At 39.5% G+C, this 15,854-nt stretch overlaps 1 protein-coding gene across 1 annotated transcript in view; it reads right to left on the bottom strand.

The window, feature by feature from the left end:
• DDX10 (DEAD-box helicase 10) overlaps positions 1 to 15,854 on the bottom strand; it is a 192,195-nt gene that overhangs the window by 49,556 nt on the left and 126,785 nt on the right. Inside the window, exon 16 of the mRNA XM_037377027.1 lies at positions 11,951 to 12,007. Coding sequence (XP_037232924.1) covers positions 11,951 to 12,007 — 57 coding nt within the window. The remainder of the gene's footprint in view (positions 1 to 11,950; positions 12,008 to 15,854) is intronic.

Raw genomic sequence — 15,854 nt, 5'->3', positions numbered from 1 at the left:
TTCTTTACCGTGAGGGTGGTGAGGCACTGGCACAGGTTGCCCAGAGCAGCTGTGGCTGCCCCATCCCTGGCAGTGCTCAAGGCCAGGCTGGATGGGGCTGTGAGCAACCTGGTCTAGTGGGAGGTGTCCCTGCCCATGGCAGGGGGGTGGGACTAGGTGATCTTTAAGGTCTCTTCCAACCCAAACCATTCTATGATTCTATGAAATGAGACTACAGGCAAATACCACGCAAAGAACAAGGCAAGCTGTTACCTATGAAATGGAAATCACCAATAACAACTAGGCATCTGGAGTTACCACAAAGCAAACCTATTCCTAGATCTCTGGGTGCACCACACACTATGAAGAAGATTATTTAAAATTGGGTACTGTGTAACAAACTACTGTTATTAAGCCAACTGACCCAGATGAAGATGATTTGAGCACAGTCTGGGGGATCTAAACAGTTAAGCTAAATAAAGAAGGAATAGAGCAAAGATTTTCTATTTGAAAATGCACACTTTCTCCTGATAGTTTTCTGGATCATTTTATAAGGAATTGCTTTTCATAGCAGAAAGACATAAATCAAGCACTTCACAACAACAAAAAAAGAGAAAAATATCCAAAGTATAACAAATGATCAATGATCTAGGATCAGTAAGTTTTTTAGTGGATGAGTAAAGGATGGTCTTTATGCACTACTTGGATAGCTTTTCTTCTTCAGGCACCATGAAGAAAACGGGTAGGAATGCCACAAAATACTTTTGCAAGACCTGTGTGTAGAGTTCCGCATGTGCACAGTCATTCTAACTGCACATTAACTCATATACAAGTCACAGTTCTCAGCTGTTACAATACAGTTAACTGCACTGCCTAATGATAAAGAACCAAGTTAAGCCGCCCAACCTCTAACGTTTCACAAACAAAGCATTTGTAAACCAACCCTTCACGGGTTTCAACTAGCAGCTCTTACATTTAAGCATAAGCTTTAGGAACAACACGCTACTGCTCCATGTTCTCTGTGTCCCCCTTCACACACACATTCTGCCAGTTTTTAATTGCATCTGCACAGGAGGAGGTGGTGGGGTAGGGAGGAAACTGAGCTCAATTCTTTCATTGGGCGAAATCCACAGTGTAAGTTTATGCTGCACAGCATGACAATTTCAGAAGGAATTGTACTTAGGGGACTTTTCCCCATGAAGAATAAAGAGCTGTACTTTCTTACCAAGATATTTCCTAACTGACTGAAGTATCTCCCTTCACTTGTCTTCTTTCTCTATTAACGTAAGAGGTTTTTGATTTTTTTCCTCATGTCTTCTAGACTGCTTTCTACTACATCCTTTCTAAGCTGAGGGGGACCAGATCAGCATGTAGTTCCACAACTACACAGAGTCTCCCTGGATTTACACCTCCCAGCAAAAACTAAAAAACAAACAAAGCAAAACAACAAAAAAAAAATTAAAAAAACAACAAAGAAACCAGGCATCATGTGAGTCCATGGTAGTTTCTAGCATAGCTTAAAAGACAATTTACTTATAATTTCTAGTCCAGAAAAGAACTCTGATTTCCTGGATCCTACTCTGTTTTGCAAAATACATGTTAGCAAAGAATGAAACCTGAGTAGTCTGGGAAATACAGTCAAAAGACACAAAAGTTTTTTGGGAAAAAAATAATCAAAAAATCAGTAAATGCTAGAAATATTATAAGGTTGTTAGCAACAGTCCCAGCTCACAGTTCAGGTGTACGTGTTGTTTGTCAAAGGATTTTTAATCCATTTCTCTAACAGATGGCACTTACACCCTAAGGAAATCAAAACACTGAATAGCTGGAAAATGTACAGTCTCCTCCACCCCCTTACTACACACTAAGCAAACTCCAAGTTGAGGATCTGGCTCAGCTGGAAGTGCAAGCGAGGAGACAGGGAGAAACAGTCATCTCTCCTGATCTGCATATATTTATACAGCAAGGGACAAGCACTGCCAACTTTAATTCCGGCGTTACTTAGCTTACAAGTAATTAGCTTTGAACCCTTACTGCTGCTCTTTTAGTAAAAGGTTTCTTGTTGGAAGATAAATGTGTGCAAGGAGTAATAGAGACTGAACCTCTTCCAGGTTTTTCTGCAATGAAGGAATGGTGGGACTCCAAAGAAGATTAAAAAGAAAAAAAAAAATAAAAAAATCAACATTTATCCAGCAGTACTGGAATTGCCCTGCCCAGCAAAATATAACCAGTATGTATTTATCTGAAGGAATGTCAGGAAAATATGAGACAGTACAGAAAGAACAAAACAAAATAAACACACACAGAACTTCTCTCTAACAACACTAAGCAGATTTCCTAAGGCTTTGCTCCCAGATGATGCTATTGCCTTTCTTCCTGCTGCTCCCCATTGCTTCTGCTCTTACTTTCTACAAGGCAGAAAGTAACCAAATAGATGCAGTAGAAGCTTGACTTTAGCTCCTTCAGAAGAGACAGAAAAGGGGATGAGGAAACAGCAAGAAATAAGAAACCCAGAAATCCTCAAAAAATGTCACAGAAGACCAGAGGGGAGAGGGGAACCAAGAAGGAAAGGAAACATTAAATGGAGGGAAAATAGAAAACCAATATTGTGCATTGCCTTAAGGAAAAGAAAACTTGAGGGAGGCCTGGAGCCAACACAGGAAGACACAGGTCCTAACAGACTCCTCCAGACAGAAGGTAGTGCTCCATCTGGGGGAACTATGAGGCCTACCAGACTACCCATGCAGTCTTTTAAATAACCATACGTGTTAGTTACTAGTTTGGCATTTCCTAATAACAAACTGTTTGGTTTATCAATGCAGCTGACAGTGTTAAAGAACAGAAAACCTGTTACAAACACTGCACAGTGGTAAAACATGGGATACTACACTGCTGATCTAGTACACCTGGCAAAGCAGGACTCTGACAAAACACTAAATCTTTAAAAACTGTCTGGAAAAAAATATATACTGAGAGAGCCATTAAGAGCTTTTTCCTTTTCTTTTAACGCTCATGTAAGATTCAGCATAAAGCAGCTGGAATCTTGGTGACTGCATGACCCCAGCATATTCTGAAAAAAAAAACCAGCTGTCAGAAGAATTTTTAAACATTGGGGATGCAGCATTATCAGTCAGAATGCAGATAATGCTTTTCTGATTGCACAAATTAATTTTCATCACTAGTAGCAATTACGACTGCTGAAATTAGTTATAGCAGACTATGTACAATACTGCAAGCAACACATTCCAAGAATATAAACAGGGGGGATGCTGAGAAAACAAAGCTGCTTGATTTAAAACTATGATTCCTTACTGCATCAGGATGTCAGCATCATCACAACACGTCTGAAAGACTACCCCTTCTCATCAGCCAATTAACTCATTCTTAAGAAGCTCATACCTGAGATATGAGAGTCCCTGCATCTGAAGTCTACAATCTAAGAAAGTTTCAAACACATAAGGAAGTAAGGATACAGCTTACTTGTGAAATGCAACCACCTGCATAATATTTATACAGACAGAATTCAGGCACATGAATACACATGCTTTTCACAACAGAACAGAGAAAGACCTACCGATCCAGAAAGAATTTTCACTTCTTAAATAAAAACTTTGTGTGAAAGCTGCTGCAAGCCTCAGATCATTACTTCTGGATTCTCTGGGGTTTCTCACATCTTCAGGATTAAGGGTAGAGATAGGAAAGAGAGTTAAGATCTCCAAAAGTTCAGTGCCAGGTAATTCTACTGTACTGTGTTGGTTAAGGCACCAAAGGGCTGTGACAAGGAAAGGAGAACAAGTATGCCACACTAATAAACAACTTGATCTGCTGCTCAAAACATACATGGAACACAGCAAATGAACTTGGTGTAACAGCTTTAAATTTTGTGGTTTAGAGGAAGAGAAATTTCAAATATTGGTTACTAGACACTACTAACTAGTAGCATAGAGCAGATTAACAAGTGAAGTATCATTATAACTAACTCATATAGTGGTCTGTTTACCAAGATGAAAATGCCTAAAGGGTAGTTTATAGTACTGTAGAACAGCTTTTTTTTTTTTTTTACCCCCTTCTCTTTTTCTTTTGGTGGATGTGCTGCTCCAGCACTGTCCATCACCATTTATTCCTTGGCCAGAGTCAGGCAGGGCCTAAGCGATCATTTGCGTTCTACTGAGGAGGGCATCAAATCAGTGACGAAACTGAACAAGAAATCTTGGAAGACAAGAAGAAAAAGATGCTACTAGTTTACATATAAATTCCAAACCACATTAAAGTGGCTAGTTATCTTTAAATTGTTTCCAAAACAAAATTTTACTTATTGACGGACAGCAATTACAAAGCAAAGTCCCAGTGCTCTCTTCTTCCCCATCTAAGTTTACAGAACATGGTGCTATACCCTTCACATGAAAATAGTCAATCAATGCTGAAATGGAAATCTGCAGCTTAGGTGGGAATCTCTTTGCCCTCGAATATTTGTGCATTGCAAAGTGCAAACATAAGAGTTCTTGTCTGGTTTCTTGCAGCTCCCTTGGAACTGACCCCCCCCAAAATAAGAAAAACAACAAAAGTTTAAAGAAAAAAGAAGCTTCCTCTCTATCATAAATTTGAAAGCAATGACAAAACAAATCATAGGGTATAGGTATGCCAGACACCGTAACGAAGATGCATTTGTGTTGACCTACTGTGCATCCACTTCATCCCAGCAGACATTCAGAGGATAAGAGGGCATGTGCAAGGTCCACAGCCCCCCTAATCTATGCTTCTGTCAGGACTATGAAGAAATCACCTCAGTGATTTCATGTAGAGAAGCAGACTGCCATTACATACTACATATGATTAAAAATAACAGTTGTGAATATTATACGCACAAAATTCAATTGCTATGGCTATGGCCAATTAGTTTAAATTGTCAATCTGATAAATGTGTTTCAAATCCTCAGTGAGCTGGTGGCTGCAATGAAAAGGTTCACAGAAGCGTGCATAATGGGCAAATCAATCCATCAGAATCCTTCCACGTTACATGTTCAGGGTTATGACAGAAATATTCGTTTAATCAAACGTATTCTTAATTACAAGAACGGAAGGACTTATCAGAGCTGTACTTTAAGCAATTTAAGTTTTATATTAACTGGAAGCATCAACATGTTATTCTTAAACAGCAAAATACAGGTAGCATTTCCATACAGGCCATTTTCAAATATTAACTTATGTATTTTAGACCATTGATTTTAAAAATATTTTAGAATACAAGTATTTCAGATTCAGCAATTTATTTTCCATTGTCCTAGTTTTGGCTGGGATAGAGTTAATCTTCTTCACAGCAGCTGGTATAATATGTGTTTTGGATTTAGTATGAGAATAGTCTTGATAATACAGGGATGTCTTTGTTACTGCTGAGCAGCGCTTGCACAGAGCCAAGGCCTTTCTCTGCCTCTCACCGCACCCCACCAGTGGGCTCGGGGGGCACAGGGAGCTGGGAGGTGACACAGCTGGGACAGCTGACCCCAACCGACCACAGGGATGTTCCATACCATATGATGTCATGCTCAGCGTATAAAGCTGGGGGAATGAGAAGGAAGGAGGGGATGTTTGTAGTGATGGCATGGGTCTTCCCAAGTAACCATTAATGTGTGACGGAGCCCTGCTTTCCTGGGGATGGCTGAGCACCGGCCTGCTGATGGGAAGTGGTGAGTGAATTAACTGTCTTACTTTGCTTGCATGTGTGGCTTTTGCTTTACCTGTTAAACTGTCTTTATCTCAACCTTTATCTCAATGAGTTTTCTTCTGATTCTCTCCCCCATTCTGCTGTGCTGGGGAGTAAGCAAGCAGCTGTGCGGGGCTTGGTTACTGGCTGGGGTTAAACCACGCCATCCATTTAACAACCTGAACTTGAAATAGTGATTCTGCCTTTACAAATCTGTTTGAAATTGCTAATTAGTAGGTTAAAATGTTGATATTCCAAATTGCTTTGGTTACCCAGAGAACTTCTCAAGGAAATTCAAAACAATACAAACACAAACTTGTAATAAATAAATAAAGCTACTTACACTTTTTTGGTATACGTACAGAACACAAGAGCTAACAGACCAGAGTTACTTCTAAACTAAGGTTAATTACATTGTTTTAAGTAAGAAGTTTGACTTAATAAAAGGGATCTAATTCACATGATAATTTCAGTTATAAGCTCCACACACAAAAGATACCGGAAGATTTTGTAGCTGAACAGAAGTATCATTGCTTCATTTTTTTTTTTTTGTTGTTTGTGGTTTGCAGATTCAAGAATAATTACTGACAATGAAAACTTCAATTCCTTTACAACTATCAAATAGCAGTGACAAGTTGTAGCCTACCCTGAGACTGCATCAGGACAACATAACCCTCTCCTTAGGTCTTCTATGAACAAAATAAACTCTACAATCTCTACATCCGCCAGACCACCAGAAGGATCTAGCCCTGAAACTGTGCTCCAGCTCCAGAAACTGCAGGAAGCTAAAGCAATGGCTCTTCAAAACCATCCATGGGAGGGTCATGAGATGAGATCCAGAACCAAAGCACCTTCACCATTAACCATCGGTATGCATGGTATCCCCTGAGACTTTCCCAAAAACACTTAGTGACAAACTGATCAAAGGGATTTGGAAACCTGTATTCACAGGAGCACAGACCAAATTCCTCCTCCACTCCTGTAAACGTCTTTCCACACTGAAATTACTGTTCACACCTACACCAAATCTAGACCCTCCAGCCTAATCACCAGGCTGTGGCCTAGATCTCAAGGAAAAGGAAATTCAAGGCAGAAACAGAGCTGTCAGGTAACAGAAGTCAGTTCCGGTAATCACAGAAATGATACACAGTGGATGCAGAATTTTCACAATATTTTAAAGATTCTATTTCTCCCAGCGGATTATTAGCAACAGCTACCCAAGAGATAAGAGCCTGTCCCTTTCTTGTTTAAATTTTGCCACATGGTGCAAAGATTTCTTGAGCTACATTCAACAAGTGTATCTCCAATGCCCTGGCGGGTACTGGAGATTAAAAGAAAATGATCGTTTTCGTTTTAAGTATTTTTCTGGTTAAAACTCAACAGAGCATGCAACAAGGTGCAAAAACAGAATGCTATACTGAGGATTATACCTGCAGTGACAGGATATCAGGTATCAATGCCTGAATCTGCCATATCTTTAAGTATGTGCTTCCTGCTCACCCTGGTGTATTTTGTAGATACATGCTCACAGAAATCCCTTCATAACAGTGTAGAAAGATTCCTTACTTCATTGTGATTCCATGAAAATCTTAAATTATGTTTATAAAGTGTATCAAGTATGTATTTTGTAAAATATGTAAAATCTTATACACAAGTACTAATTCCTCTGGAATAGCAAAATATGTTGGAGAGAAAGAGCAGGGGAGAAAAAGAGGACATGAGAAAAGCCAAAGCATGCATATTATCCTGCCGTTGCTGTTGATCTTTTAATGCTCTACAATTACTTAGCAAGAATTCACTCCTATGAAAAAGCACTTCTGACAACTGAGTGCTTGGCTCTCTCTCAGAAGAGATCAGTTTTACAGCCTGATAACAATCTCTATCCTCAACTTTATTCCATCAATTTGCCCTCGTCATTCCTTTCTAAAACAGAAACCCCCTCTCACTAAGGACTACGTGTTCAAGTTGGATTTCCCTAGGTTTTCACCAGGCTACATTTTTCTTAGGGATCTTGGGTAAGCAGTCTCTGGTCTGCTAGTCAGACCTGTTTTTTCTGTTCTGCCTTGGACACCAGCATGGTGTCACTGCTATAGGATTGCCCATGGCTGGATTGATGCATCCAACTGTCATGGCTGAGCAAGTTTTACCTCCTGGCACTGCTTACAGATGTTGTCTGAACTACTTCTAGCAGATACTGATGCCTTCTTTTAGGGGCTAGTTACCATTTCTTGCATGATGTTGAGAGCTGATAGCTGAGGATCACAAAGCACATCAGTGCTGACGAAGGAAACAGCACCTTCTCCCGACTCCTGCTCTGCTCCCCTACCCTGACACACAGACCTGTCCAGCTTCTCCAGGAAAATGCCTTTTCTACAAAAAACTTTCCTCGCTTCATAATCTTAACACATCAAAACTGCTCGAAGGCATCAGGTTAGCAAAACACTAAACTCACTAAAGGAGAAATACAGTCCTGTTTAGCTTCATTGCAGCTAACAGTTGCTTGCAGAGCAAGGACCTTTAAATACTGGTTGAAACCTAAAATAGAAGTTCTTGATGTATACTAAGAAATCAGTAAGTGATAGATTACTAGAAGTAAAAGAGCAAAGTCAGGAGCAGAGCACTGCACGGCACAGGGATGTCCTGCTTGAGAGCAGTGGCTGGCTTCACGAAGTAACACCCAGCTACTGCCCCTGAGCAGCTTTCCATGTTGCTGCTGCTTCTGCACTTTATTTCCTGGTCAAAAGACAATGCAGTTGTCTAATTTTTTCTACAACATCTTCAAGTGAACAGTATCATCTGTTTGAGAACTTAAGGTCTGCCATTTTATCAGCCCAGGTGCATTACCACTGCTGTTATCAAAACGTTTCCAGGCACAGCAGAGTAAGATGAGGTAAGTGAGGACAAAATTTCTTCACCTTACAACACTGCATTTGTATCTCATCAACTTCTCCTAAACTGGGAGACAATTAATTATCTGATGATAAAAAAAATCCTTCCTAAGTTTCCAGATTTTCTTCAATAGGAAGAGAAAAAAAGACTTTTATCTGTTTTCACAGCCTTTTGCACTCAAATTTAATTAATGGTCATAAATTCCAAGAAATACTTTCTCCAAAGCATCCGTTAAGAGCCTTCACTTCTTACCCAGTTATTTACTGCATGGGACTTTATCCAAGATGGAGTCAATAACACTGCAGCTACCTACTCATCCAATCCCCTGCTCAAGCACATTCAGCAGAGCCTGCCACAATTTGGTTGTTCAATTCCAGTTGCAGCGAGCCTGCCCCACACCAGCGCAGTGAAGGCTGAGCGAAACCTTCCCTGCAATTGCTCCTGTGGCAGGAGAAAAAGCAGGAGGCCCATCTCTCCTGTGATCTTTCCTTTTTGTTGGCACACAGACAAAAAACTGGGCTCATGCAAAGCATTAAGACTTTGAAATGAAAGAAGGGGGGAAAAAAAATCAAGTTAAAACAGAGATACTCCCCCTCCTCCACAAAACAATAGGCTACAAGTAAAAAAAAATTAGGTAGAGTAAATGAAAAACATCAAGAAGTCAAGATTCCTGGCACAGGAAAGGGATGAACGTGTACAGGACAGAAAAATCCTAAAACTAAAGAATATCACAATCCAAGAATCTAAGATTAAATTAAGGCTAAGATTAAAACCCACAAGTGTATGGTTTAAAGGGCAAAAATAAATAAAATGTAAATCAAAGTTTTAGTTCCAAATAAATTCCCTTTTCATTTTGGAAGTAAACAGCATACGTTAAGAATAACATGCCAGGCCCATCCAGTCAGTAACAGGGCACAAACAACAACAGGACAATGGAAATTATACTGAAGCAGAGATGTAAATGTCATAATTGATGAATTATTATTTAATATTTAGAATGGGAAAGTAAATCGCCATTTTGGTCATGTCAGACCCAGTGGGGTACATACTAGTGAAAGATAATAAGTAATACTCTGTAACCCAAGGAGTTAACAATGTGAGAGAGATCCAGTTAGTAAAACAAAAAAGGGGAATCAAATGGGTAGATGTGGAACACCAAATTATGACCACAGCTGCTTTGAAGTGACTGGCAGCTCATAATTGTTGATCGAGCCCTTTTCTCCAGCTGTTAGACTGCATTAATACAGCTAAAAATACCTTTCCTGCTTTTTTGGTTCTCCTTATTGCCTTCTCTCTTAAGAAAGCGCTATTAATTGCCGAAGGAGTTGTTTATGGCTGAGTAAGTGAGTCACAAGCCACATTCTGAAGCCAACAGTGAAAATGCAAATGTTTTTGAACTCCTGATTTAGGCAGCATGTATTTTCTAAACTAGTTTCCGTTTCAATAGTTTCTGTGTTTACTGTTTCCTCCTTTTTCCCAGGTGTCTCCTAGGAGCTGCTTGAGTCATACCCCACACACACTATGGAGAACTTCAGCTACTGTGGCTTCATCTCTAACATTCTGTGAAGCAGGGAGTGTTCTTAATTAATTCCTCAGACACCTAGCAGACGGAAACTGCCACCTTTATCTGCCGTCTACAGCTCCCTACCACTTCCAGGCGTGAACGGCCCAGCTCCAAGCTGGCAGACTTTCCCAATGGAAGCATCTTCCCTGAAATGAGCCCCACTGAAAATGACAGGACTCAGCTGCATGTGGTACTGGCAAAAATAGCCTCTGAACAAGACAAAAAGCCCAACAGTTTTCATCAAGGAGACATGTCAGCTCCTGAGGCTTGCACCTTCTTGCAGAGAGTGAGCTAAGCACTTCAGGAATAAAATTAAGTCAAAGTAATAGCAGTTTGCACAGTTGGTACTCTCAGAAAGCATATGCCAATTTCACACTAGACCAGGGCCAGTAAGTCAGCTTTCTAAGTGCAAGCACTGCACAGAAGAGAGGCGGAGGTACATCAGATTGCAGTTTTATCTTACGTGGTTTTGGGGATGAGGCTCTGCGCTTAACTTGTACTGTACCCATGGGGGCCACACCCCACACATGGGTATATCATTCCTCAATAGAGATCAACTTCATTCATTTTCCAACAGGAAAAGATATACATTTGCTTGGCAAAGAATAGGATAGAAGTACATCAGCAAGCAGATCCTTTTGAAAGGAATGGGTTTATTTCTCCAGCTGCTGAATAACAAGACATTGGGTGGTTTTTTTAATTCCTTAAAAAGAGCCAGAACTAACAAGCAGCATTTATGAATGTGATACAGCCTGATCAATGTTTTCTCCCTGTATCTCCCTATATTAAGATGTTTGTTAATCATTCATTCCATAATTTTCCTAAAAATGCTTGCTCGATACATTAAAAAGTAGGCAACTCTATATATTCAATTACATGCAGAAAACTTCTATTGCTTGATTGGGGAGTCACGATGCCAACAGCTTTCATAGCTTGCCATCTCTGAAGACAGAATCATACTTAATACTTAGTATAACTAGGCTTTTCATCTTAAACTGTAATTACTTTCCACTTCAGAACTACAGAATGAAGCATCTTCCTATACTTAAGCCTCCCAGCACACAGCCAGCTTGCAAAAATTGAACAAAGAACATTATCGATTTTCTTAAGGGAGTAAGATATTTGCTAACTGCCAAGAACTATAACTATTCATGTGTAGCATAAGGAGATGCAGTGTGAGAAATGACACGCATTACTCCGTCCATATTCTGGAAAATCATTGCAGCTGAATGAAATCTCAGTTTATCACAAACCAAGCAATATGAAAAACTAGGACAGCCTCTAAGAAATTAGGAGTATGCATATAAAAAAAAGGATAGCAAAGGTTTCATTTCTGGGTCTAACTAGGTGAATGAATAAACTTCAATGTAAACACTCGCTGTTTAAATATAAGGTTCAGCAGAAACAGGTTTAAATGAGATTTGACTAAAAAAAAAAAAAAAATAATCTTACTGCCTGCAAGTTATAAACATGACCGAGTATTCAGAGGAAAAAAAAAATGGCATCAGCATTGCAGCTGAAATTGCAACTCAATTGATATACAGAATAAAGAGGTTGCAATTCCAAAAGGCTTCCATACCTTTTATGTATTTATACATACATACATACACATGCAGTCATACATTCTCAGTATCCTTAAACAGCAACTCATTATAACCACATCAGAGCAAGGGAGTAAGAAAAAGCAAACAAACAGAAAATGCCTTTAAAGAGTCATTAATCACAACATTGCTTATTAAAGAAAGGATTTAAATAGTTAAAAAACAGGGTTTCAAACCCACAATCAGTAGATGGATCAAAATAACAAAAATACTTACCTGTGCATTCTTATTCCTGGCTTCTCTCCTTGCTGCTTTTTCTTTTAGCCTTTTCTCCTAAAACAAACAAGATGCACAGTTTTAAAGCAAACTCCTGGTTGTTTGTTTTTTTCTTTTAATATTTTAAGATTAAAGTTGAGCCACCTAGATATTTTTGATGCACATATGGTATACTGCTCGTATTCACCCTACATGTTACTGATGAAAAAGGATAAATAAAAAGATCTGATTGAGGTATTACTCATCCTTCTTGCTGTTAAAGTAAATAAAACTACAAGAATGATTCAAACTCACATTTAATCTTCACCAAGGCTTGTTACTCTTAAAGGAATGATGTTGCTAAGTATTTTGGCAAGTTAGTATTTGTCTCTAAAACAAGGTTGCTAAAATGGCATCGAGAGATCCAACTTTTCTTATTTCTCAACGGCTTAATACGAAAACCAATCCATTTAACAAACTTCCTAACTTCAGAATTGGTAAAACAACTGGGGAGTGACAACCGGGGAGTGAAAGCTAAACCAAGCTCTCTCCAGCCTTCACATCCCCGTTATTACCAAATGCTCTAGCATAGCATTTGCTTAGTAATTGCATCAGTTCAGAAACTACAGCATTAAGTTCTCTCTACCAAAGGGATTCTGCTATGGGAAAACGAGCAAAGGCATTGATAAAATTCATTCAAAGCTGCCTGCCAGATTTCTGAGCATACAAAAGTGGCCAAGATATTGACATTTATTGCTGCTTTTTTTGTTGTTGTTCTTATTGGGATTGGTTTATTTTTAAACCAACCGAAGGATCATCTCTAATATAGACTATGTCAGGTCCCTGCAATTGAACAGCCTTTAAATTATCTGTTTCATGGGATAAGGAGAGAAATTCAGGTGAGGGCACATATCCCTTAGAAAAGCACACCACTCCCTCTTTTTCTTTTGTCTTAATGATGCTGATGACATTAACGTTGAAACATTTTGCTAGCACAAAGATGTTTCTGGAGTACAACTCTCTCTGTTTATTTGAGCAATGCAGGCTGTTCCTAGTATCAGCACATTTAGAACCAGGTCTACATAAAAGGGGACATTAACACCAGTCCAGGGGCAACACTTCAGCACAGAGAAGGCTGAAGACCAGTCACATTCCAGCTCACTTGTGGGAGTAACAAGAAAGCTATAGCTGCAGCAGTCCTGGTGCCATATCACCACAACGATGGTACCAAAGCATATTGGTAGGTATCACACAAAGTTGTTTAGAAAAAACAGTGTGTTTGAGTGCAGACTTGGGAAAAGGAGAACAGAGCCACCAGGATTTTCAAAATTGGTGTCTAAATGCAGTTTCTTGTGACCCATTTGTCTGGTATGTGCCATTTTCTCTCCCAACTGCCCTAAGTACAGAAGTGTTAATCTCTAAGTCAACCTCTCCTCCCCAAATCAAAACTTAACGAATAGATTTCATCGCCCCTGCCCCTACCAAAAGACAGGGACAAAACCACATGAGGTTTATGTCTCACTGCTTTATACAGTTCTCCAATGCTGTGTGCAAAGCTGTCTGGTTCAAACACCTCAACACACTCAGAGATACATGTCAGGGCCTCCAGTGCATGATAAGAAACACAACAAAAACGCCACTGCTGTAGGCAAATACAACACAGCTGCCTTATTAGTTAAGGTTTGTTAAAGTTAAAAAAGCAGTAAAAAATAATAATTTCATTTAAGGCTGCAAGGGCAGCACATGGAGCAAAAGAAGCCACCAGGACCAAGTACTGTCTGGTACGGACACAGTGTGCTCTCTAAAACACTAGACCTAAGCATCACGACCTCAGAGTCATAATGGGGTCATCCATGTTATGATTCCTTCTCTTCCAAGTCAAATTTGTACTCATTTCTGATCATTTTTACTTACGCTTTTCTAATGATTTTACTTAAGCTTTCCACTTTCACCCACTGTTTTAAAATGGTTTAGTTGTGCATTCTTCACTCTTTGGGGTCACCACTGGGGTTATCTTGTTTTTCTGCTAAAACTGTGACCATTTTCAAACTTTGCCACTGAAAAAGTGAAAAAGAACAGAGCTACAGAGTAATATGCCAGATACTACAAAGCAGGATAAAGCAGCTTTTAAACTGAGTAGTCCACAAAAATTTTAGATAGAAAAATTCTATGCTATATGAAAAGACGGTGTCTTAACTACAGTCACACTGAATAAGTTTTAACTTATGGACACCATCTCTTGCCCTCTTGAACTGCACTGCTGTGAAGAGATGTGCTCCACCTCTGTCTTCTCCGTGACCTCTCGGTAAGCATTGGGGGTTACTGTCAGGTCCCCCCAAAGCTGTCTCTGCTCCAGGCTGAACACAGCCAGCTCCCCCAGCCTTTCCACACAGGACCACCATTTCAGTGACCTCAGCTGCAGTTTGTCAATGACCTCCTGTATGGGGGGACAGCGGTGGTGTGTAGGATGCAGTGAATACTGAGTAGAGGAATGACCTCCCTCAAAGTGATTCAGTTAAAAGCATCAGGTAAGAGCTGATACAGTGTAAACCGCACCACTGTCACCCTGCATGCAATCTGGTTCTCTGCACCAACTACCTTATTCTGTAATCTTCCTCTTACTGGGCTATTTCACTTGCTAATGCAGGAACAGCCATCAGGCTCTAACTTAGGCTTCAGTTCTGGAAAACAATTATACACAGCTTCAAGTACATGTGTAAGTACACACAGTGTGCTAAGCAAATGCTTAAATGCTTTTCCCCAGCCAGGACCTTATTTCCTGCTACCTAGAGGACAAATGTATTTTCTACCATGCCAAGGTAATAGCCCCACATAAAAAATATATACACTTTTATATGGCTGCACAAAACACAGAAATTAACTACCTTGCCTTAGGTTACAAAGAAATGCTACAGCACAGCCAGAAACACAGATCTCCAAAGACTCAGATGAGTATTTTAACTGTGATGTCATTCATTCTTATATTGCTACTGCTAGCAAGAAATATGGGCACACGGACACACATGGACAATGTACTTTGAGATAGCTGTAAGAAGTAATCAATCGAGGCAAATTTGAATCAAACAATTCAATATTGATTTATTTCATGTGAATAGATTCTGTTCATCTAAGGATAAGTCTGTAACTACCTGTACTTACTAAGCTGTCCAACATTAGTTTTCATACATGGGAAAAAGTAACAGAAAAGTCTAGATTTTCTTGGAATATCTAAAGTAACACAGTAAGAATGCCAGGTTAATCACTGTTCTATCAAGCTATAAATCATTACTTGTAAAAATGGCACATAATTTAGAGAGGAAATTTTTTCATCTATTTCAATTTACTAGGGCAGGAAAACATAAGATCATGTTTCGAGGTATGAATACTTAATCATATATGTTACTGGCTGACACTCTGTTATAGTGTAACTTCATAACACAGCACCATAAGGCTGTCAGATAAAGCTCTGAAACATCACAATCTGATTAAATACTCCTATCTACAATAGCGAAGTCAAGCATCCATACTTTCCTCTGCATTTATACCGAACAGCTCTCCATACAGCAGCATCTTCACAGCTGCAAGATGTCCTTTCCAGGCTATCAATGCTGATGATGAGAAAGAACTCTAACCAAAAATCAATGCAATAATTTATTGTAGCTTAAACTCCTGAGAAAGTGCTTCTAGCCCCTTTAGACCACAACCAAGCAACCTCACCTTCAAGGCAGTAGCCAGAACATTCATTTATTATCACAGGTCAGCAACACTGTGTATGCAGGTTTTGAACAGTGGCTAAATGCAGATTATTTAGACATCATTTAAGGAAAAGTTTGGATAGGTCAAGAACCACAGGTTCATGGACTTAGGAAACAGGAGGGGTGATGGGATCAATGTGCCTGACTAGCACAACACAATCACTGAATCA

This window comes from Falco rusticolus, chromosome 2, assembly GCF_015220075.1.
Source record: "Falco rusticolus isolate bFalRus1 chromosome 2, bFalRus1.pri, whole genome shotgun sequence".
NCBI classification, from domain to species: domain Eukaryota; kingdom Metazoa; phylum Chordata; class Aves; order Falconiformes; family Falconidae; genus Falco; species Falco rusticolus.
Note: the sequence above shows the minus strand (reverse complement) of the source record. Positions and strands in the feature narration are given on the sequence as shown.